At 54.6% G+C, this 24067-nt stretch overlaps 2 protein-coding genes across 5 annotated transcripts; one reads left to right on the forward strand and one right to left on the reverse strand.

The window, feature by feature from the left end:
* Positions 1-1383: 1383 nt before the first annotated feature.
* On the reverse strand, positions 1384-12540 carry LOC137162031 (zinc finger protein RFP-like). The gene is made up of 7 exons (XM_067561596.1): positions 12115-12540; positions 11692-11787; positions 10770-11000; positions 10337-10359; positions 9434-9546; positions 6131-6157; positions 1384-2554 (listed from the first exon to the last, which is right to left on the reverse strand). The coding sequence occupies exons 1-7, from the start codon at positions 12532-12534 to the stop codon at positions 1995-1997; spliced, it is 1470 nt and encodes a 489-aa protein (XP_067417697.1). The 5' UTR covers positions 12535-12540; the 3' UTR covers positions 1384-1994.
* A 6428-nt stretch (positions 12541-18968) lies between these two features.
* Positions 18969-23806, forward strand: LOC137162032 (early activation antigen CD69-like). Of its 4 annotated transcripts, none has more exons than XM_067561598.1 (6): positions 18969-19477; positions 20322-20432; positions 21487-21671; positions 21858-21980; positions 23142-23245; positions 23487-23806. In XM_067561598.1, exons 1-6 carry the CDS (start codon positions 19288-19290, stop codon positions 23593-23595), a joined length of 822 nt encoding a protein of 273 aa, XP_067417699.1. In that variant the 5' UTR covers positions 18969-19287; the 3' UTR covers positions 23596-23806. The 4 variants fall into 4 exon arrangements, with proteins under 4 accessions (XP_067417699.1, XP_067417698.1, XP_067417701.1 ...); XM_067561597.1 differs by having other exon boundaries at positions 23162-23245; XM_067561600.1 differs by lacking the exon at positions 21858-21980.
* The last annotated feature ends 261 nt before the right edge of the window (positions 23807-24067 follow it).

A 24067-nucleotide genomic window follows, 5' to 3' on the forward strand; every position in this document is an offset into this window, starting at 1 on the left:
TATATCATCTTGTGTGAGTTAATTGAAATATTTTGCTTAATTATTATGTGGTGGAGACTACAATAAGTTAAACTGAAAGGTGAACTGTCAGGCTAGAGAGAGGTTACTAGTGGAGTTCTTCAGGGATTGGTCTTGGGACCAATCTTATTTTTTATTACTGACCTTGGCACAAAAAGTGGGAATGTGCTAATAAAGTCTGTGGATGACAAAGTTTTGAGGTACTGCTAATATAGAGAAAGACTGGAATATCATACAAGAAGATCTGGATGTCCTTGTAAACTGGAGCAATAAAAATAGGATGAAATTTAATAGTGGAAAGTGCAATATTGTGCACTTAGGGACTAATAGAAGGACTTTTGCTATAAACTGGGGGCGCATCAGTTGGAAGTGATGGAGGAAGAGAAGGACCTGGGCGTATTGGTTGATCACAGGATGACTATGAGCCACCAATGTGATGTGGCCATGAAAAAAGCTAATGCGGTCCTAGGATGCATCAGGCGAGGTATTTCCAGTAGAGATAGAGAGGTGTTAGTACCATTATACAAGGTGTTAGTCAGACCTCATCTGGAATACTGTGTGTGGTTCTGATCTCCCATGTTTAAGAAAGATGAATTCAAACTGGAACAGGTGCAGAAAAGAGCTACTAGGATGATCAGAGGAATGGAAAACCTGCCTTATGAAAGGAGACTCAAAGAGCTGGGCTTGTTTAGCCTAACTAAAAGAAGGCTGAGGAGTGATATGGGACAGCCTAATTTGGCAACTGACTGATCGTTGACTACTAGCCATAAATATGCCCAATGGCCTGTGATGGGATGTTAGATGGGGTGTGTTCTGATTTACTACAGAGAATTTTCTCCCGGTTTCTGTTTGGTGAGTCTTGCCCACATGCTCGGGGTATAGCTAATCAGCATATCTGGGGTTGGGAAGGAATTTTCCCCCAGGACAAATTGGCATAGGCTCTGGGGTATTTTTTATCTTTCTCTGCAGCATGGGGCACGGGTCAGTTGCTGTGGATTCTCTGTATCTTCAACATCCCCTTGTTTAAAGACCTTGAAGTCTTCAAATCATTATTTGATTACTTCAATAAGTCAGTCTTAGGTTGGGGGTTTATTACAGGAGTGGGTGGGTGAAGTTCGGTGGCCTGCATTGTGCAGGAGGTCAGACTCCATGATCATAATTGTCCCTTCTGACCTTATAGTCTATGAGTGTCATCAGTTTTTCACCTATTCCTTTTCAAAGGTGCAGTGCGAGTCCTGCAGGAGCAGGTTGCATGTTCCCTGCCTTCCAGAAGGAACTAGTCAAAACAATAAAGAGGGGGAGAGAGACCAGCTGCATTTGTGATGTTTATGACACATGTTACACAAACTGAGCAATCCAGTCTGATAGTATCATAATTATTTTATTAGAATAAATACTTTGGATTTCTTGAAGAGACAAAGTTGAAATACAAATGATCCTATTTAGAGATAGAAAACTTTAATGTAGATTTGAAGGAAGAATTAAAAAACGGTAAATAATTCCATTTCTAAATATATATTCTGATGCTTGTTTTTGAAATACTGTTGAAATGGAAATTAAAATATTCTGGTATTTGCACCTTACATAACAACAGTTTCTAAATTAGAACAATCTCTCTTTTTTCTTTTTCTCCATATTTTACACTAAGATTTCACAGGGGTAGAAATTTTCACAGGAGTGACTGATCCCCGTCCGTCACCATCTGCTACCCCTGGGCCAGGGTGTAGGGAATGGGGAAGGGCAGCGAAGTGCAAGGGCAGCAGAAGACAGTGGCTGCCTGTCACTATTTCCTACGAATATAACGCATCAAAGAAAGTCCTTTCTACCTCAGGGGCACCTGTTCCAACCTCCCCACCCCCTCACCCCGCGTGAACACAGACACACAGGAAGAGTACAATGAATATAGGAAATCTCTCCCCACTCCCCACCCTCCCTCCAGCGTTAGGAGGGGACAGTCTCTGCCGTGGGTGTCGCTGTCAGGGACAGAGATTCCCTTGGGTCTGGGCTGGGACCGGGCAGATGATCAGGGGAGCCATGTTTTTACCCCCAGCACTGACACCAGGATTGAAGTAAGGGTGAAGCATCCCAGAGAAGGTGTCAGTAAAAGTGAAGAGCTGGGACCTGTCAGTGACATTGTAAAATGAGACCTCGCCTGCCTCATAGTCCAGGAAAATCCCCACCCGGCTGGGCCTGACGCTCACCGGGAGGGAGGTTTGGGGGGAGGTGCAGGCCTCATATTCCCCATCCCTCAGCCGCATGGCCCAGTATCCATCCTCTGGTGAGAGTGTGACCAGTCCCTTCCTGCTCACAGATTCCCTACAAACCCCCAGGTCCCAGTCAGTCTTGTCTCCCACCTCCACCTCCCAGTAACGCCTCCCGCCCGGGAACCCCTCAGCGCCCAGCACACAGAGCCAATAATCAAATCTCTCAGGACTGTGGGGCAGATCCTGGCGTGTGTCTCCGAGTCTCACACGTTTCCGATCCTCAGACAGGATGAGCCAGGGATTTGCCGTGTCTGGATCCAGAGTCACGTCCACTGGGGAGAGAGTCACAGAGTTAGGGCCGGGGCAGGGGCTGGTCACGGGGATCAAAGGGAAATTAACCAGCGTCCCCGTTAACGGCTGGGGGGGGGGGGTTTTGCCCGTTAAGGGGAGTCAGGGCCCCTCTGCCCGTGGGAGCGAACTTGAGGGGAAGGAGAGCAGGAGCGGGGCAGGGGTGGGGTGGGAAGGTGTCAGCGGGGGCAGGGCAGGGGAGGACAGTCCAGGGACAGGGGAAGGGACAGGCTGATTCTGGGAGGGGAAGAAGGGAGGGTCAGGCACAAGGGAGTAGAGGGGAGTGAACGGAGGGGCAGATTCCAAGGGGCTGGGGAATGAGAAGAGGGGTGGGATCTAGGGGGCAGAGGGGAGTGAAGAGGAGGGTCAGGTGCCAGCGGTGGGGGGAGGAGGGGTTGGGAAGGCACCAGGGGCACAGAGTGAAGCACAAGCCTGGGGGCACTGGGGGTGTCTAGGGCAGGGGTGATCACTGCAGGGCAGAGCGAGGGCTGGGGCAGGTGCCAGGGGGCAGAGTGGGGTGATGGCAGGGGCGGGTGTCAGGGGGGCTAAGGCGGAAGAGGAGCCCCAGGGAGGCAGAGGGGCAGTGAAAGGGGGGGCTGGCCCCAGAGGACTAGAGGGAGCGGGGGAAGGGGCAGCCCCCAATGGCAGAGGGGTCATGAGGAGAGTGGGGGGCACCAGGTGGGCCAAGGATGGGGCGGGGGAAGGTGCAGGTGACAAGGGGAAAAAGGGGGTGAGGGGTGGGGCAGGTACCAGAGGGGCATGGGGGGGGTGAGGGGTGTGGTGGGCACTAAAAGGGAGATGGGGGAGGGAAAGGGCAGACCCCAGGGGGCAACAGGGGAGTGAGAGAAGGGGCAGACATCAAGAGGCAGAGGGGAAGCAGGTTAGAGGTGGGTGCCATGGGCAGGGGGGAGTGAGGAAGGGGCAGGCACCAGGAGGGCTGAGGGGGGCTAGTGGAAGGGTGGATGCAAGGAGGGCACAGAGGGGAGGAGCAGGAGCAAGAAGGAAAATGGGGGGCGAAGAAGCAGATAAGCACAGGGGGCTCAGAAGAGACGGGTGGGAAGGACAGGCCCTAGGGGGGCAGTGGGGAGCAAAGGGAGGGGTGGGTATCAGGAGGGCAGAGGGAAGATAAGGGGAGGGGTGGGACCCAGAGGGTAAAGGGAGTGGGGGAGGGGTGGACACCAGGGGCCACAAATAGGGGTGAGGGAAGGGGTTTGCCGGAGGGCGGGAAATGGGGCGAGGGTAGAGAAGGGCCCCAGAGGGCAAAGAAGGAGCAAAGGGAGGGGCTGGCCACAGGGGACTAGAGGGAGCGAGGGGGGCAGGAACCAAGGAGGTAGAGGGGGGTGAGGGGAGTGAGAGGGGCAGGGACGGGGAGAAGGAAGGGGCTTGTGCTGGGGAAGGGTTGGGGGTCAGGGTGGGAGAAGAAAGAGGCAGGCACCGGGGGGGGCAGATTGGGGGAGAGGCAGGTGCTGGGGGGACAGTGGTGGGGCGTGGGATGGGGCAGGCACCAGGTTCAACAAGGGGCAAAGGGAGGAGCAGGCGTCAGAAGGTAGAGGGGGAAGGGACGGGTGCCAGCGGGACAGGAGGAGGAAAAGGAAGGGGCAGGCAAAAGGCGGGAAGGGGAGAGGGGAGAAGTGGGTGCCAGTTGCAGAGGGGGGTGAAAATAGGGGTGTGCAGAGATGTACAATAATCCAGAGGAAGGGGCAGGCATCAGGGGAGTAAAACGGGGGCAAGGGAAAGGGTAGGTGCCAGGAGGATTGAGGGGGGTTGAGCAGAGGGCAGAAACAAGGAGGGGGAGAGGGGATGGCACCAGTGAGCAGAGAGGGGTAGGGGCCAGGGGGAGTCGAGACAGGGATGGACCCCAGGGTGGAAGAGGGGATCAGGGGAGACATAGGAGCCGAGGGGGGAAAGGGGAGAAATGGCTGACAGGGTGTGTGGGGGTGAAGTGATGGGGGGCTCCAGGGTGCAGAGGGTGGTTGGGGGCAGGGGGAGGTGCCAGGATGGCAGTGGGCAAAGGGAGGGGCAGGTTCCAAGGGCAGAGGCCAAGTGAACTCCAGCAGGGACTTTTGTCTCAGATCTTTTGGTCTGTGTCGAGTAATTTCAGGAGTGCTGAAGAGGGGAAACTGAGGCAGGGAGCTTGCAGGCCACCCTGAGGCAGCTGAGGGGGATGCCCCAGGGCGCCTCCCCATGGCAATTCTGTGAAACTGGCACCATGTAACAGAGCTGCTGCCCCTTCCCCCACGGACAGAACCTGGCTCTCCCCAGTCTGGCTGTGTGGGCCCCTCACCGCGGAGTCTGACCCCAGCGGAGCCGGCGCCAGAATGCGAACCTGAGCCTCCCCCTCCCCACTGACCTCAGGCTGCCCCTGCCCTGCCCTGCGCCTGGGGGTACGGAGCCCCCTACTGGCTGGATGCTGAACTGGGGGTGACCCAGGGCCCAGCACGGAGCCAGCCGGGTCTCTACAAAACCCTCTGCCCGACCCAGCCAGACAAGCCCAGGGTGTCGCTGGTCCCACACTCAGACCCTCACTTCCCCTCCCCAGAGTTTGCTGCTCCCCCTGCTGGGCCTTGTCTGCTCTCAGACCAGGAGCTGTGCGGGGCCGGCAGCCCCTTGTTCTGTCTCTGCAGAGCCTGGCTCACTGGTGGGTGCTATGTCAGTAATAACACTCCCTGCCCAGCCCCTAGGGGCTGCGTGACAGCGCTGGGCCTTCCCCACTGCAGAGTGTCCTAGTTACTCTGTCCCACACAGTCACCCAGCCACTCTCCGAGTGCCAGACGTGGGTCCCTGGGATCACAGAGGGGGGGAAATCGAGTGGCACTGACTGGTTGAGGGCTGGTGGGGTGGCTGGAAGGAAAGGGTTAATCCCAGCCCAATGGCACTTGGCTGCCCGCCCCAGGCTGGTCTCTGCCCTCTGGGTGCAGCACAGGACGTGTCTCCGAGCTGGTTCCTGCCCACTCGCCCCAGACACGAATAATCCAGGTGCCAAGGGAAGGAGCTACCCCAGCAGCGCTGCACTGGTTCCAGCACGGGCTCAGCCAGCGAGCGCAGCAGCAGCAGAGATGGGGGCTCAACCATCAAAGCAGCAGCGTCCCCACCTGCAGGGGGGGGTCAGCGCTGGACAACAGGCCAGGCTGGGTCAGGGGCTGGGGGATCTGGCAGCGAACGCGGTGCCAGCACCAACGACCCTGCTGGACACCCTGGGCCTGGCCAGCCTGGGGCAGCCAGCGAGTCTCTCAGGGCCTGGGACTCTGCCCAGGAGGGGTGACAGGTTGGGGTGCCCTGCCCAGGACAGGTGACAGGGGGAGGGGACAGGATGCTCCCCAGGGTCAGTGATTCCCTAGGATGAGGCACTGGGAAGATGAGCTCAGGATCCCAACAGGCTCATGGCCGGGGTCAGAACTGGCCGGTGGGAGGGGAGCCGGGATGTGCTGACTCTGGCCGGTCACAGGGAGGGAGCCCAGGTTTCGGGCACTACGGGGCGCTGGTGCCAGGAGCAGCTGCAGGGAGTGAATCTCTGCCAGGGGAGGGGCTGGAGTCACTGACACAGGTTTGGCCTCGGTTACCTGTGAATCCTCGGGCTCTTCTGAGTCCTGGAACAAACCAGCAGAGAGAGAGGTGAGAATTCACACCGCAGGGGCACCCGGAGCGGGGGTCTAGTGCAGGGGGGGGCAGACCCTGCTGTCCCGACAGAAACAGCCCTGACGGTGCAGCAGCCGCTCTAGCCAGGTACATGGGCCTGTTCCCACCGCACCCAGCTCTGCACCGTCTCACAACAGCCCAGGGCTGGACAGGTTCTGACTCTGTTTTGTCTTTTCTGGCCCATGTTCTTCTCCCACGTTCACCTGCTGGGTTTCTCTCCTGTGCAGATCACTTCACACCCGCCCAGCCCAGGGGCTGCTCCATACAGGGGAACAGGCTCCCAGCAGCTGCTGTGCCCTGCTGTAAGGTCTGTGGCCTTGTATTTTGGCTAAGCAGTAACAGCCAGAGTAGGGGAGACAGCAGCCATAAGCTAAGCAGCATGCAGTCACATCTTCACCCTCCTGACATTACATCCAGACAATGGAGTATCGGGCTGTTAAGAAACTGCTACTGTCCTAATAGTACCAACCACACCAGATAAAGAAACAGATCTTAACATGCTTAAAGAAAGCTTTGTCCGATAGAATTCTGTCTGGCAAGGTATCACTTATCAACAGTAAAAAAACCCCGGGAGTCCTGTAGCACTTTAAAAACTAACACATTTAATTTCTGCAGGCATAAGCTTTCGTGGCCTATGACCCACTTCCTCAGATGGTGGTTGTAAAATCTACACTTCTTATTGTTTTGTCTGTATGGGACCCACTTCTCTATTGTGTATCTGAATGATTCCTGTTTGGTTTTTTGACTGTTTCTGGCTGTTGCATAACTAAGAGAACTATGTTTGGTTAATTAAGCTGGTCGGGTATGATTGGTCAAATAATTATTTTGCAATATGTTAAGATTGGTCAAAGATTTATTTTGTAATATGATTGGTTAAGGTGTAGCTAAGCAGGACTCATGTTTCACTATACAAACTGGTCCAAGAGGCAGACCAGCTAGAAGAAGAAAAGGGGAAAAGAAAAAAAGAAGACCTGAAAGGAAGAAGAAGAATCCACCTCCAAGACACCGCCCAAGATCAGACCTGCTAAAATCCTCTCCACAACCCTGACATGCAGCAAGCAAAATCCAGGTGAGACTGATCTTGCCTGGCTAACAGGGAAAGTCCGCCTGCCTGATCAGGATTGGTGAGCATAGCCCTGTATGCTTAGCATGTGTACTATGTTTGGTAATTATTAATAAAGAGAGAATAGGGATATTACTGTGTAAGGCTCTTCACAGGTAAAAGATCCTGCAAACCCGCAAAGAATTATGCCCGGAGCCCTATGGATTGGGAGAGGGTGACCCTGAGCCCTAGAGTGTGAATTGGGTAAAAGTAGGTGCCTTTCCCTGGAGCCCTACGGACTGGGAAAGGGTGGGGTGCCCTAGTGTGTGGGTAACACTGCCCTAGAACAGCTACTCAGGATTCTCACCTCTCTCTGCAGCCAGCCCCTCTGGAAGAAAAGAGATAAAAAGAAAAATCAATAATGAGTCCCAGTCCCTGTATCACCAGTGCTAACAATCATTCAATCACAGCTCCCAGATGATACGATGTCAGTGAGAGAAGAGGCACTAAGGGCTTGTCCACATTTAAACTGCTACAGTGGCACTGCTGCAGCTGCCCCACTGTAGCACTTCAGTGTAAATGCTCCCTATGTCGACGGAGAGCTTCTCCCATCGGTGCAATTACTCCACGTCCCTGAGAGGCAGGGACACAGGTTGGCTTAACTACGCCACTTAGGGGTGTGCATTTTTCATGCCTCTGACAGACAGTTCTGCCGATCTGATTTTCTGGTGCTGACCAGGCCTAAGACCCAAGAAGCAGCTTTTCACTGGGATTTAGGCACCTAAAGATGCAGACAGACACCTCGGGAGATTTGTCCAAGTGCTGAAGCAGCTCAGACACTTCACTCCTACTGAAATCAATGGGAGGTAGGTGCTTAGCCTGCTCTGGGGTGTTTGAAAATCCCACCACACACCTAAATACCTCTGAAAATCTGCCCTAAGGTGCTCAAACACTAGGGCCAGATGTTCAGCTGGTGTAAATCAGCAAAGCTCCACTGACACCAGGGAGCTGACAACCTGGCCTGAGTCTGTCTGTGATAACGTGTCTCACGCTGACCAGCTACCAACGTTCCCAAGAAATATCCCGCTTGTCCCTCTGCCCACGTAGGGCACATTGGAGGGAGACTCTCTCGTTTCCCAGCAGGAGGGCGCTGCCGCAGGGATAGTTGCAGCAGGGAAGGCACTTTCACGCCAAGCTCCTGTTCTCAGCCATCCATGTCTTTATGGGAAATCTGCCTTTCTGCTCAGAACAGCTTCCCTGGAGCTCAGAAATCCACCAACCCCCTGCTCCCCTCCTCCAAACAGAGACAATCACAGCCCAGCAGCGTGGCTGTCAGGAGCCAGGACACGGGCAGCCAAGCACAGCGATCAGAGCAGGCGTCAGATGCTGAGAAATGGAACCAAGGGCCAGAACCAGAACCAGAGCCAGAAGCCAAACGCCCGAGCAGAGGGTCAAACCAGAGCCAGAGCCAGGAATGGGAGCTGAGAGTTAGAATAGGTTATCGGGGTCAAGGAAGGCAGGAGCAGGGCTGGGTCCAAGGCAGAAGCAAGGCTGGGACAGGGCTGGAACAAGGCAAAGAAGCAAGACCAAGGGAGGGTCTAACCCAGCAGCAGGTCAGGGAATTACATTTGTACCAAGGCAGCCTCCAGGAGTTTCCTCTAGGCCTTAAACAGCTTGCCTGGGCCAAGGGTGGGGAGCCTTGCCAGCCAGGGCCTCTGGGCAGGACCCAGGACATCCAGGGGTGCTTGGCCCCACAAGCTCACAGCCCATCAATGGCTGCCCCACCAGCAGTGCTGGCTGCGGCTGTGGATGCAGCAATTGCCCACGGACCCACAGACCAGATTCTCGCCCTGTGGATCCTCGTGGCAGCTCCATGTTCAACCTCAGCTGGCTGAACTGCAGAGCTAGAGCAGTGAGCAGCAAATCGGAGCCGCAGAGAAACACTCAGAAATTCTGAACAGCTGCAGCTGCAGGAGAGTCAGCCCCTGAGCTCAGCTGGCCAGGCCAGAGTGGCAGTGACTGCGAATGATCTGCCCCTCTCAGTATGAACACTCAGGGACTGACAACAACCCAACCAATGGGGGCCTCCCCTCCTGCAGTCTCAGCTCTGCAGCTTTCCCGTGGGAGTCCCCCACCTGTCCCTGCCCGGACACTGTAAGAGAGAAACCCTCGGAGCGTCCCTTACCCAGGAATCTCGTTACAGCCACCTGGAGATTGTTCTCTCGAGCGAAATCCCGGATTCTCTTTTCCAGCTCAGGGGATTTGGGCACCGAATGTGGAGATGTCGCCTTCTCTCCCCTGCAGAGACACGAGTGTGTTTATTCCTCTCCCTCCTCGGCCCTAAGTCCCCCCGCAAAGCCAGAAAGGGTAGCGGGTGGGAGCTGGGGCCACAGGCAGAGCTAACAGGGCCGTGACCTCTGCTGCCCAGGGAATTTAGTGCCTGCACAACCTGCCGGGGCCCAGCCTGGGTACTGGCAGCCTCTCTCCATCCAGAGAGAAAACACAGCCTGGGCAGCGCCAGCCCCAGCTCCCCTCACACCCGGCCCGGCCCACGTTTCCCACCAGGACCTGGAGGGTCGCTCCCAGAGCTGAGAGAGGGGCCCATTCTCCAAGCCCAGCCACTCCTCAGCGTCTCCTTTTAGCCTCCAAGGGGCCTGGTCACTCCCCACTGGGAGAGGCATTCTGGGACGTGGAAATAGCCCCTCTGAGGTGTGAGCTGGGACACTCGGCTCTTTCCCCACAGGCCCCTGGGCCCCCCTCACACTGGACAGTCTTTGGGTCATGACAGAGCTGGGGCCAGGTCCCAGCTGGTCCCTCGGGGTGACAGGCCCAAGCCCCAGTAATGATGCCCTGAGCCAGCCCGGCTCCAGTGAGGGTTCTCCAGCCCAGAGCTGTGGGGCGATCCCCTCCCCAGGATGGGTCTCAGAGTCACTGCTCCAGCAGCCCCAGGGCAATGGGGAGGGAGGGGGACTGGATCCAGAGGGTGAGACCGTCCCATGGTCAGGGATCTGGGGGCTGGGTCTGTAGTCGGGTCTCTGAGCGTCTTCCCAGCACGACGGGGCATGAGGGGAAGACGAGCCGAACGTACCTGCTCACAGCGCTTCTGACACCCTAGAGGGGAACAAGAGACAGAGCAGAGAGTCAGTGTCCACGTCCCAGCACGGCCACTGCCCCAGACGGGTCACTCTGCTCCCACAGCCCCAGCCCCACAGGCTGCTCCCCAGTGGGGTGGAGGCACTAAAGGGCTGTGCCAGGGCGAGCAGAGCCCCTTTCCCACCAGCTGCTCTGTAGGAACAGCCGGGCCCCTGCACTGAGCCCTGGGGCTGGAACAGCCTTTCACCAGCCTCCCTCTCCTTCCCTCCCTGATGCCCAAACTCCTGTCTCTCTGCAGATTCGGGGCCCCTGGCCCTTCAGACTCCCCAGGCCGCGCTCTCTGCACTGAGTTACCCTGTGAGCCCCAAGTGACTCAGGGGCCGCCCCCTCCCTGCACTGGGCTCTGGGTGCATCTGACACAGTCTCACCTGCAGCAGTTCAGGCGCCGGCTGCTGACACTTCCCCTCCAGCTCCGTGATCAGGGCGCTGAGCCGGGAAATCTCCTCGCACAGCTGGGTGCTGTTTTCCTCCCTCCTCCTCCCGATCTCCTCGTCCAGCTCCCCCAGCCGGGCCAGCAGGAGGTGCTCTTGTTCAGCCAGGAACTGGCGCAGCTGCTCACACTCAGACACCACCAGCTGCCTCTCCACTTCAGTCTGCCTCTGGGGGGCACAAAGAGATGCAGGGACAGGGCAGGAACATGGGGAGAGCGGGGCATCATGGGAAATGGCACGAAGCCTTGTCCAGGCTGCACAGAGCGTTTCATGTCACTTCTCTGCCAGTAGAACTGTGTCTACACCAGGGCTCTGGCCAGGAGTAAAAAATGTCACCAAAAATCATCCCCCCAAACCCCATCACGGTACCAGCAACAGATTTCAGTGTAGACCAGGCCTTGGCAAACGCTGCTGCCCAAACCACCCGATGGCATCACTGGAAATGTCTGACACTCAAACCCTGGGAGCAGCAAATGTCTCCCCAGCTTCCCCCGACCCCCTGCGACACCTGTGCATATTCAGCAGTTTTAGTCTCCTCTCACCCCAGTGCTACAGAGGCAGAGCCAGAGGCTGCTCCCAGCTACCCTGTGTGACCCCCTGACTTCAGTGGGAATTAACACCAGGGTCACAGAGCATCTGACCCTAACCCCACTGACTTCAGTGGGTCACTCCTGATTTACACCAGGTACCTGAGAGCAGAGTCTGCCCCGCACTGTTTAAATGCCCTAAACTCCCTCACTGCATCGACCCTGGAAATCCTTCACCCTCCTGAATTACAGACACCAAACAGGGCAGAGACTCCCCTGCTGCTGTCGCTGGCGCCCCTGTGCAAACCTGCTGGGCGGGGCAGGGCACCTACCAGGAGCCTCTCGCTCTCCTTGTCCCAGTCGGATTTCAGGCCCTGCAGCTCTTCTCTCTCCTCCCTCAGACGCTGCAGGCGGCTCAGGATTTGCTCCTGCAAACACAGACAAGGGCTCTGGGGGCTGGTTCAGGTCCTTGCTTTGTGCCCTGTGATCGTCACTGAGCAGAGGCTGGGGAACCACATTCCCTTCTCCAACCCACTGAAAAGTGACTGACCCGAGCTCCTAGTTAATGCCCCGGGCAGAGCTGCTGGGCCCAGCCCGGCTCCTCCCCAGCACCATCAGCCCCAGGAACCTTCTTTGGTCCCGGGATCGGGCACTGCCCAGGTTCCAATCCGGGGCTGCTCAGACCCAGGCCAGGGGCTCTGTGAGTGCAGAGGCTGGGCCTGTAACTCCCAGCCATGGCGATAACTGCGTCCTACCCTGTACTCCTGGGCAGCCTCCTCGATGGGAACCACAGTGTGAGCGCGGTGAGCCCGGGACTCTCTGCAGATCACACAGATGGGGGCTTGATCCTCCTCACAGAAGAGTTTCAGAGCCTCCTGGTGTCTCTCACACACTCTCCCGCCTTCAGGCTCCGGCACCACCTGCAGCCTCTGGCGTTTCACTAACTGCACCACGTTGCCCAGCTGCCTGTTGGGCCGCAGGTGTCTCTGCTGGGCGGGTTCTCGGCACTGGGGGCAGGGGAAGTTTGGCTCCGACTCCCCCCAGCACTGGCTGATGCAGGCTCGGCAGAAGTTGTGCCCACACTCGATAGTCACCGGCTCTGTGAAATACTCCAGGCAGACGGAGCAAGTCACTTCGTCCTGGAAGCTCCCGGCCAGCTCCCCGGCAGCAGCCATGGCTCCTCCGCCGGGGCCGGGAACAGCCGCTGCGGGTTAGTTTCACTTTCCCTTCCCTGAGCTCAGAGAAGCCGGTTTGGCTGGTGCTGGCTGGGGCGTTTCCCTTCCTGCTGTTCCCAGCGGGCCGGGCTGAGCTGCAGCGAGTCACCGCCAGTGTCACAGCCCCGGGGCAGGGCAGACAGAGCCAGGGCCATGGCAGTTGTTGGGTCTGGCTTTGGTTTTTGTCCTGCTGGACAAAGGAGAGGGCCCCGTCAGCGCGGGTGGGTCAATCACACTCAGTCGGTGGCGGCTCTTCCCTGCTCTATCAGGATTCGTGTCCCCGACCTCTCCTCTAGCTCTGCCCTGGGGGACTGCCCCCTCCACCGCTGTCAGGGGCCTGGTCAGGGTCTCTGACAGCCTCTCCCTGACCAGATCCCAGGATCTGCTCCATCCTCATCCTCCCTGCTGTGCTAGACCCTGCCCATCCCCCTCTCCTGCTCCATGTCTCCTCCCCTCCCAGCTGTGCAGACTCTGCCCCCTCCAGGTCTCTTGCTTCCTCCCTGGCTGCTCTTTTCTCCCCTCCACCCCTGCCCCGCGCGCCGGGGGATCCCCAGGGCTCTGGCCTGGCCCCTTTGCTCCAGCCTAACCACAGGGCTCCAGCTACCACCTCTGCACTGGGGGATGCACAAATCTCTCCCTGCCCAACGGCCTGTCTGCTCCCGTCTAGCCCCCATCTCAGCTGGGCTCCCCATCATCCCTCCTGGGGTCCCGGCATCATCTGACACTGAGCCGGGCTCCCACTGGGATCCCAACCTTCCTCCAAACCTCCCCCGGTCCCTTCCGCCCACAGGGGGGAGGGAAAGTGTTTGACTCAAGGAATCGCTCACAGGGTGAGATCCAGCCAGGCCCAGGCCTCGTGAAGGGAGGGGACGGATAGTCTGACCCAGAACTGGTTTGACCCTTGGGTCAGGTCCTTTAGGAACTCCTGCAGTGAGTGTGCGACAGGCAGCTGGTGACTGTAACGCTCTGGTCTTGCACATCCAAGTCTTCATCTATGTCAGCCCCAGAACTACAGGCTGTTGTATCTGTCTGGCAATCCCCAGAGACAGCTGTCTGTCCATCCCTCCCTTCACATACCTCGCTCTCTCTCTCACACCCAGCCCCTCCGTTCCAGCTGAGCTGCGTGTGGCACACAGAGAGTGCGGAGGCTAATGATGGTTTAATAGCACCTTTGTCCTCCCACCCCAATCCCAGAGCTAGTGATTTAGGCTGGGCATGTCAAAGCCACTTATTGGGTTTGGACACCCTTTTATTAACAATTAATGGGAACAGAGTGTCCAAACACCCTAGGCAGCTGTGAAAATCCTAGCCCGAAAATGTATCTGAATGAGCCCCTTGGCCTCTGTTCCCAGGGCCCCATCCCTGCAGGGGCAGCTCCAGCAGGATGTTATCATCTGTGTGTCTGTCCATCTATCCCCATACACACCTAGCTTTCTAGACATCCATCCATCCTATGCTCACCCCTCCCTCTGTTTCTGTCCATCCATCCCCATCCCTCTGTCTTTCTATCCATAAAGACTTCAAGTGACAGGGAATCCACCATTGACACTCGATCAAACCAGCAAATGACTTGTGTCCTGTGCTGCAGAGGAAGATGAAAACCTCCCCAGGGTCTCTGCCAGACATGGAGGAAAATTCCTTCCCGACTCCAAAGCTGGCGATCAGTTAGACCCTGAGCACGTGGGCAAGAGCCACCGGCCAGACACCTGGGAAGGAATTCTCTGCACTAACTCCGAGCTCTGCCCATCTCGTATCCCATCACCGGCCGCTGGGCATATTTGGAGCCCTCCATCGCAGATCGGCTACACGTTATTGTAGGCCGTCTCATCACACTGACCCCGGCTCAAACTTGTCAAGCTCAGTCTTAAAACAAATTAGGTGTTTTGGCCCTGCTGCTCCAGAACTTCATTCCTCTGCCGGTTAGAAACCATCTAATTTCAAGCCCATATGTATTGATGGACAGTTTATGTCCATTTGTTCTCGAGCCAACATGGGTCCTTGACTCAAATAACTCCTTCCCCTCCCTGCTGTTGATCTCTCTGATGTACTAACAGAGAGCAATCATCTCCCCGCAGCCTTCCTTGGGTTCGGGTTAATAGGCCAAGCTTCTTAAGTCTCCTCTCATAAGGCAGGTTTCCCATTCCTCGCATCAGCCTCGTAGCCCTTCCCTGCACCTGGTCCAGTGTGAATTCATCTTTCTTAATCATGGGAGACCAGACCTGCCCACGCAGTATTCCAGAGCAGCTCTCACGCCTGCTTTGTATAACCATACAATCGTAGCCTCGAGAGGTCTTCTAGTCCAGTCCCCTGCACTCAAGGCAGGACTAAGTATTATCTAGACCTTCCCTGACAGGTGTTTGTCCAACCTGCTCTTAAAGATTTCCAATGACAGAGATTCCACAGCCTCCCTGGGCAATTTATTCCAGCGCTGCCCTGCCCTGACGGTCAGTACTAACGAACGGCGCTAATGCTTCCCTGGAAATACCTCGCTAACGCAATCCTAGGCTGCTGCAGGCTTTTTTCATAGCCTCAAGTTGGCAGCTCATAGGCATCTTCCCCGCCCAGCTGCTTGGCATGGAGACAGACACCTGCCTATCTCTATCTCACATGAAACTGCGCAGGCGGCTCACATTCACTCCGGAGAGGCATGCCCTGCGTGGATAGCTAGCAGAGCTGGGTGTCTGGCTGCCATGCTCCCTCAGAGGGGTGGGGCTTAGGGCAGACCCTTCTCATCTCCCATTGGCTTCATTAGGTGTCTCCCTGCCTAGCATACTGGCTGCTGTGAATGCCAATCTCTCTCCCTCCCCATTCATGGTGTAGGGAAGCCTGGGGGCTGAACTCAGGCTTGCTGGATCCCGCTGTTGTTCCCGTGATCTTTCTCGAAGTCCCAGTTGGGTGTTGGGACTCGGCATCACATCGCCCTTTGTGTGTCCAGGCCTCCCTGCCTTGAAGCGCGGAAGGATGGCCCAGGCATTAGGATGTTAGTCTGGGACCTGCAAAACCCGGCTTTGATTCCCTCCACTACCTTGAGTGAGTCTCTTAGGTCCAGCTCTTCCATGGTATTAAGGTTGCCTAAGTCCCACTGAAATGAACCTGGGCCTTGGTTCCCATCTGTAACAGGGATAATATAGGGAGCACTGCCCTGCCTTGTCGGGCTAAACACATGAAAGGGTCAGGGTGACTAGATGCTGTTGTAATGGGGTCCATAGAAGAGCCTAGCACATGGGAGCTCGGGGGTAGTGCAGTGCGACTGCAGGCTTCAATGGGGTAGTGATGAATTGTGAATCGTCCTGATAAAGATCCTGTTTTGGCAAACAGAGGATATTACTCCCGTGCAGAGTGTGCTGGAGGAGCAGGCGGAGTGTGTGTGTGTGGGTGTGTGTGTGTCGGGTTCCTCACCAGAGGCTGTGAAGGAAATGAAGGCGGCTGACTCAAAGCCCAGGGCCACCCGTGCGGACCCACAGTGAGCAGGGGGAGGCCCAGGAGCAGGTGAATGACGGTTACTCGGGTGGCGTGTGTTGTCCTGGCCTCAGAGGGGCTGCGGGAAACCTGAGTCAGGCGCCCCCGCTGTTCCTCGCAGGAAGGGGCGAGGCAGCGCCGCACGCGGGTCACGCTGGGGAGCGGCTCATCGATCCGCCCCGGGCTGCTGGGCCCTGCTCTCACCGCCCGCCCCGCTGGGAGCCGCCTTATTTCTGCAGGTCCTGCCCGGGCTCCGGGACCCGGGGAAACCACAGTCTGTCGCGCGCCTGGCTGGAGCCGCCTGTGGGCTTGACGCCGGGCTCCGAGCGCTGCTGGGATTGGCCAGGGCCGCTGTTGGCTTCCACGGTCCATCATTGATGCTTCCGGAGCCTGGGATTTCTTTGGCTCCTGGCGGGCCAGCCCTAAAACAATGAGCGGCCAATCAGAGCAGGGGGAGGAGTCAGAACAGTTTTCCTGTAACTTGGACCCAGCGTCTTCTTGCTGCTTCTCCGGATTGCTGGGGCTGCTCCTCCAGCCCTGGGGCTGCTCTGCAAACCCGGGTGAAACTAACCTTCCGTGGCTGATCTGTCCTGCGCCGAGCTGGCCGGGGGGCTGCGGACCAGGTGAGCAGGGAGCTGCAGACAGGGTGGGGGAGTCGGGCTGGCTCCGTCCTGCCTCCCCCCTGCTGTCTGTGAATCCAGCTCTGCTCCCAGCTCATTTGCCCAGTTACGAGCCAGGGGTTGCAGGGAGAGCTGGGGCGGCGCGGCGCAGGGGATTGAACCACACAGAAATCGCCCACGAAGGCAGCACCAAGTGATCAGTGCCGGGGGTGGGTGGGTGGAGACAAAAGAGGAGGAGGAAATGGGGGAGGAGAGAAGGGAATTAAAAAGCCAGGCGGGAAGAGGCGGACGAGCAGGGGCTGCGGGCGAGGCGAAGCGAAGCTGCCGCAGGGACCCAGGCGGAGTCCCTGACCCCGGGACAGGCCGGCTTCCTTCCTCTGTTCTTTCCTTCCTCGCTGTTGGAGGGAAGCGATTCTCTGGTTTGCTGACCCCGTCCCAGGCCGGGTGCGGCTGGCGCTGGGTCGGTGGCGAGGCGCGTGTGGACCAGGCAGGGCAGGATTGTCACCGGGCAGCGTTTTCTACCCCGCGGGGCAGGGGCAGTGACGGGCCAAGGGGCCGGGCAGAGAGAAATGGGCTCCCTGCATGCGCCCAGGGGACTCGTACTAAGGGAACTGCTGCACTTTCTCCTCCCGGCTCCCTCTGCCCGGGCAGGTGATGAACAGGCCGGGCAGGACTCGGTGTGTCTCGGTCCATGTTGGCAAACAGCGATTTCGCTGCACGCGAACCGTCGGGGAAAAATTGCTGTGGATGATCAAACAGTGCAGCTCGGTACCGTGGGAAAAGTGCTGCGAGAGACTTTAATAAAGCCACAATCCAGGGTTAGACTTGTGAGCTGGGCTGGTTACAGACGGGCTAGGAACCGGATGGTAAAACCAGGGATGGTTTGTGGCTAGAAGGACATGCGGGTTCCGTATTTTGACATGTGATGTTGACAATATCCGGTTTAGTGGTTTACACAGCGGTTACTTTTGGAACCTCAACGTTTCCTGTCACTAAATAATTGTCTGCTCCGCCCCCTTGACTTTGTGCTACTATGAAAATGTAAATGGATCAGAAAAAAATTCTTTAAAAATCAACATGAGCGTTCTCCATTGAGATGTATAAAGAGAGAAACATGGAATTCTGCCAAGCCTGGTTATGAGACAAAATAGGGACTGTCGAGCAATTCCAGATGAAATGAGGTAGCAGTTACACACCCCATATTTGTCCCACTGATCTGCTAATACCTAGAGAAGTTATCAGATGGGTGTGTGTAGTTAACTACCTTCTATTAATTGATTGATGGATCTGTTTGCTTATTGCCTAACTGATTGAAATGACATTGCACATCCCTTTCGCTAAGGGGGTGGATGTTATCAAATCCATTTTGTAATGGCTTTCATTCTGCTTCCCCAAAAGCCAGATCTGAGCCACTCCCCTCTAATTTGAAAACGTGGCAAATTCCAATCTGATGAAAGGGAATATGTTTTCGTACAAGGCTCTACTAGCCTGTGGAACTCCCTGCCACAAGATCTCATGGATCAATCTTTTCTGAATCCTGCCAAGCTCTTGGCATTTAGAGGGATAATGGGACCATCCAGCATTATAACAGCCAGTATTGCAAATTAACCTGGAGTGGGAAGGGCTCTAAACCCTCCTGTGGCAAGGTACAAGGCCCAGCTTCTAACCAATGGGAATGAGGGAGGAATCTGTCCCAGGGTCAGGTTATTCCATTACTGTCCACTACAGGGGTGTCCTGCCCCTTCCTCTGAAGCAGCTGGTGCTGGCTGCTATGGAAGATGGGGTGCTCACCTCAGATCTACTCAGCTGAGAGCTCTGTTGCTGTCATAAGTCTCAGCTGGGAATCTCTGTGTCTGGTGCTGCTCTCCCAGTCTCTGTCCTGCCATGGTGCTGGGACTTCATGGGGCATCCCCCAAGGGCAGAAAGCGGGAAAGGCCTATCCATATGTGAAATTCCCGGCTCTCCCATTGAACCCTAACTACTTCTTGTAAACTACTTCCATAAGGGGGAAGCGATCACTCCTGTCAGTTCAGGATCTGGCCCCGCTCTCTCCACATGGCGGTAACTCCAGCCCAGCACATGCATCGGTGTGGTTACGTTTGTCAAGTGCTTTGGGATCCTTCAGATGAAAATTGCTCTATGGAAACCAGGGCAGTGCTAGCACCGGCAGCTATAAATGACCTGTGGTGCCTGGCTATGGCTGGATGGATCAAACAGCAAGTCAAGCGAGCCAGAATAACCCTGACCCTTCTCTCCACAGCAAACCCTCCAGTACTGACCAGACAGGGTTTCGGCAGAAAGAAACACACAAGGAAGATTCGGCAACCTGGAATTGGTTTGGTCAGCGCCTGCTCAGGCCAGGGTGACTCTGGGGATAAAAGCTGTGTCAAGGATACCTCAGTTCATTCAAATACAGCTCAGTCACAGCCTGGCTTGTTGGGGTATTCGTGCAAAACTCACAATCAAATTATATTTGAAAGGGGGTTTCTTCGATCACCCCACGTAGCCAAACTGCACTTGAGCCGCAATCGAGGGAGCTGCTTTGTAGTTGTCCTTCAGAAGGGCTCGGCCAGCACTGCCAGACCCACTGTGAACAGAGCCTTGGTCACTGCGGGAAGGTGCTTCCCGTGTGAACATGTCTCTGGTTTTGGAGTCCACGTCTCGTTCCCAGACAGACAAAGTGTGGAGTGAGTCGTGTCCTGTTGAGAAGATGGAGCCGGATCCACTTGTGGGTTCCCAGGAGGAAACCCAAATGAAACAAATGGAAACAACTCATGAGATCATCCCTCCAGAGGGTGGGAAGAGCAGGAAAGCTGGTCGTACAGGTACAGCTGCCTCTTTGGGATCTTCTTACACCTCTCCTGTCCAAGTAGAACTTGCAATGACTCACCTGATGGCCTTTGTCTCCCTCTAGGGGCGCCATGTAAAAGATACTTAAGTCAGCTACTCCCTGCAGTATACTACTTTTTCCATTTGTGTCCCTCTAAAATATTTTGACCCGGGGTGTGGACCCCTTTGAAAATCTTAGACCTAGTTTGCAGACCTCCAGAGCTCTGCAGACCTCTGGTGTTGAAAGCCAATGTACTACTGCCTTTAGCTCAGGCAGGAGCGGTCTGTGTCTTTAGATCCAGAGATCCCTGCTTAAGTGCCTACATATTCATTCCACTTCAATGCAAGACAGGCTGGTCAAATTTCCATCAACAACTTTGTTGTTAACATTTTTCAGGGTTTCAAATGGAAACAGCAAATCTTCATTTCAGATTGAAAAAAAGTGATTTGTTTTAGGGGCCATTTTGTGTTTGAAACTAAGAGAAGAATCAATTTTTTTTTATTCAAAATTTTGGGGTCTCCTCCCCCCCTTCTCTTCCTTTTTATATAAACATTTTTTCACTGGAAACTTTTTCATGGGGCAGGGGAAATCTCTGAAAACAGGAAGTGGGGGGGAAGCGGTGGGCGGGGGAGTTCATTTTGAGTGTTTTTTTCTAAAAAGCTGAAGTGACTTTTCTCTTATTTGGAATGAAATATTTCACTTCATTCTCTCAGTTTCTTGCTGTATCTGCAAAATATCTTGTTTTTAAACCAGCTCCAGCTGATGCTGTTCATCATCGCAGGGCCGAGACCTCTCTGCTATAGCACCATCGTGAGCATTAATGGCTTTTTCCATGACAGGTTTGCTATCTCGGTTGAAAGCAGGGGCACTTCACTGGGGAGTTCCGAGTGTGGTTCTCAATCTCATCCTCCTCCTCCTCCTCATCATCATCATCCTCACTGCACAGTTAGGTGAGTCTAGAGCCAGCAGTGACCCTGTCTCTGTGCCTTACATTCAGTGCTGGAAATGTCACAATCCCACCCACCTTCTCCCCTCTACCCCCCGCCTCCATAAGCACCCCCCGCTTCAATAGTCACATTGGACTCTTCTGAGCCATGGGGTTTTCTGTAGGGTCTCCCCCACCCCACAGTGCCCAGGTTCCCCTGGCTGTTGGCTCGTGCTGCTGTGTCACCTAAACACACCTGGTTACCCAGGGCTGTGAGTCACCATGTTACCTCTGTCTCCATTGGGAGGGAGTCGCACCTGTGTTCAGCTGGGTGTCCACTCCCTAACACCACCAGCCTTTCAGCCTCTCCTCCAGGCCACCCTGCCTTTGCCTTGCAGGTAACAATAGGTGCACCACAGTCCCCACCTCCCTTTGCAACGTTCCCCTATGATATCCAGCCCTGACACTGGCTACTCACAGAAATCCCCGATTTACTAGCTTTACCTTAAATTGCTACTCATATATCATGCACAGCACTTGTGAGCATATCTAGTAAAACGAGACAATTTATTCAGGAAACAATAAAGATTTCATTAGAATTGAGAGAGCCAGATGGAAACAAATGGTAACAATACAAAATAAAATGCACACCTGGGTCCACACCTACCGTTCCTGTCTAATAAAGCCGCTTTCCCCACAAAGTCCAGTCTTTTGCAGAGCTGGCCAGCTTCGTAGGATCCAAGCCTTCCTGAAAGCTACCCTGCTCCTTCCTCAGTGAAAGGATCCGGAGGATCTTTTCCCCTCCTGTGTTATGTTCAAACAGACTACAGCGCCACCTGGTGGCTGGCCGCATCATCCCAGGAATTCCTATTCTACCTCTAGTATCTCACCTGTATGCGCATGTGGGGCTAAATTTGGGCAACAGCAAAGGAGATATGGTCTGGAAACATGGTGAATAGGTGTTAGCCTCCTTCTGTTGTGGAAGGGGAGAGACACTAACTGACTGTGTGTGGCTGTGAGTGACTGACTTGTCCCCTTGGGTACAGCAAATCTCTTACCTGGTGCTTTCTCATCCCCAGCAAAGAAATGTGAGCTGTGTCCAGCTGATCCTGTCTGCCCAGTGGCCACCTGCCCAGAGGGCTGGCTCGGGTACCTAGGGAAGTGTTACTATTTCTCAGAGGTTGAAGCAAACTGGACCTCTAGCCAGAGCAACTGCGCTGCATTCAACACCTCGCTGGCTGTGATTGACAGTGTTCGGGAAATGGTGAGACCCAGGTTGTGAACTGCATGGGGGGTGTGGCAAAAGCAGATTTATGCTGGTTTTGCCCTGGGGCTGGCATGGCCCCAGATGCTGCTTGAATTTAAGGCAACATCCCATAGCTGCTTCTACAGCAAAGAATAGCCGGGGTGAAGAATGCTCCAGGCACTGTCCATCCTGCCTGTACACTAGGGACTGTGTGTCAGAGTGCTGTGGGGCTTATATGCTGACCTCAACTGCCGGGGAATTCCCAGTGGAAGAATCCAGTTGCTTTCCAGCCCCTTCTATGTGACAGGAGCAGCATTGCCAACCCAGGTATTTAAAAATCAGCAGTCAGAACCCCCGAAACCATGAGATTGGCTTTAAAAGTATAGCTTTGAAGGCTTTTAATTTGTTTCCTGGTATCAAAACTTTTAGTGGGTCACATTTTCAAGTTTTTCTCTGCCACCATGAGGATTAGAAACTTGTGAAAGAGGAGAGTCTCTTGTAATCACCTGACTCCAGGAGCTGGGGTGTTCAGAAAAGCACCAAACAGCAAGAGATTCTCATTAAAAGTGTGGGACTAGGTAAGAATGCAGGAATGATAAAGGTTTGGAATGAAGCTGGGAATCTGAGCCAGGTAGCTGCCAATTACTAGAGCTGGTTAAAAATTAGAATTTCCATCCTCTGCGAAATTCAGGATAAAAATGAATGTCAAAATATTAATCAGGCGAAGAAGCTGAAATTCAACTTTTAACTTTACATTCAGTTCCAAAAATATGTCCAAATGTCTGGTTTTCACATTTGATCAAACCAATTTCTTTTCACACTCACAGATCAAAACATTTTGTTTCAGCATGGTTCAACATTGAACAACAGCTGTGGTTCCTCATGGGAGTTGTAGTTTGGGTGCCTTGTGCCCCCATTCTCCTCTGTGTGCCAGGATCCCTGACTGGACTACATCTCCCATGATGCAGAGCAGTGGCCTAGCCAGTAAGGAAACCATGATGCATTATAAGAGATGTGGTCTGGGGGAACCTAGCTCATAGAGGAGAATGGAGGTAGCAGGCACCCAAACTACAGCTCCCATGAGGTACCCTGGTAGCTCATCTGGCTACAGACTAATGTTGAACTGATCTGAAACAAAATCACTGCTTAGTGGAAAATTGAAAAATTTAGGTAAAATCGACATTTACCTTTGGAAAAAATCATTTTTGCAGAAAACACTCTTTCCGTCACAGAAATATTTTGATGGAAAAATCTCCCGCCAGCTCTACTAAAGACAACAGACTAGTCTTAGCATGATGTCCACACATCGGCTGATTTCCCTATAGTTCATGGAGCGGATGGGTGTTGTCTTTGAGTCTGGATTGTCATTTCTCTGTGTAGAATTCCCAACCCTGACCACCTGCCCAGCGTCTTGCGTAGCAGCTCAGAGAATCCAGTGCGCACCTGAAATGGTGTGTAAACACATTTATTTTTATTTTTTTAACCAAGGATTTTGTGATGCGCTATAGAGGCTCCGATGGCTATTGGATCGGCCTCCACAGGGAACCAGGCCAGCCCTGGAAATGGACCAACGGCACCGAATTCAACAACTGGTGAGTCCATCTGAGTTCTTTTAACTCAGTGAATGATGCAGCTCCCATTTAAAATGGATGACTGGCCTTGTAGTTAAGGCCCTGGGCTGTGACTTGGAGAATTTGGGTTTAATTCCTAGCACTGCCAGAGATTTGTTGTGCCACCTGGAGTGTACTGCTCGGGGCTGGATTATCACTGCTAGTTGAAGTTGCTTTAACAGTTGTGTAGGTTTTTTAAATTATGTATTTGTTGCTGTTGCAGGTTTACAATACTGGGAAGAGAAGAATGTGCTTTTATAAGCCACGATATTGTCAGTTCCAGCTGCTCCAGGAAAGGAAATGGAAGGCAAAGCAAAGTGGCTGTAACCTGACTGACATGGGCGTTGGCCTTTTAACGGGGCTTTGCAAAGCTACCTCAGCAAGTGGGGGAACTTGATGCCAGCAGGCAGGAAGAGAGACGCTGGCTGAAGGACAGACGATATCTCCTCCCCTGGGATTCTCTGGAACCCGGGACCCTCCCAGGCTGCGGGCAGCCCCTGTGTTTAGGTTTCATAACATTTGGAGCCTGCTGCTTAAAATCCATCCACGGCCTTTGTATTTATTTTCCAACTGTGTCCTCATCCATATTCCTTTTCCTGCCCAAATGCAACTACCCCTGGCCTGAATTCACCCTTGGTGATCACACAGCCCACGACAATGGGGCAGATGGGCCGTACGCTCTCCATACGATAGCACAGGCAGGTGCATGAGCAGCATGGTGGGACAGGCTCGTAGTAAGGCCTGCTGGGAGAGGAAACGGTATAAAAGCTCGCTTTGGCTGAGAGAAAGAGCAGGTGATGAACA

This window comes from Emydura macquarii, unplaced genomic scaffold (genome assembly GCF_026122565.2).
Source record: "Emydura macquarii macquarii isolate MOO-44397 ecotype Brisbane River unplaced genomic scaffold, CSIRO-AGI_Emac_v2 contig_2418, whole genome shotgun sequence".
Lineage (NCBI taxonomy): Eukaryota > Metazoa > Chordata > Testudines > Chelidae > Emydura > Emydura macquarii.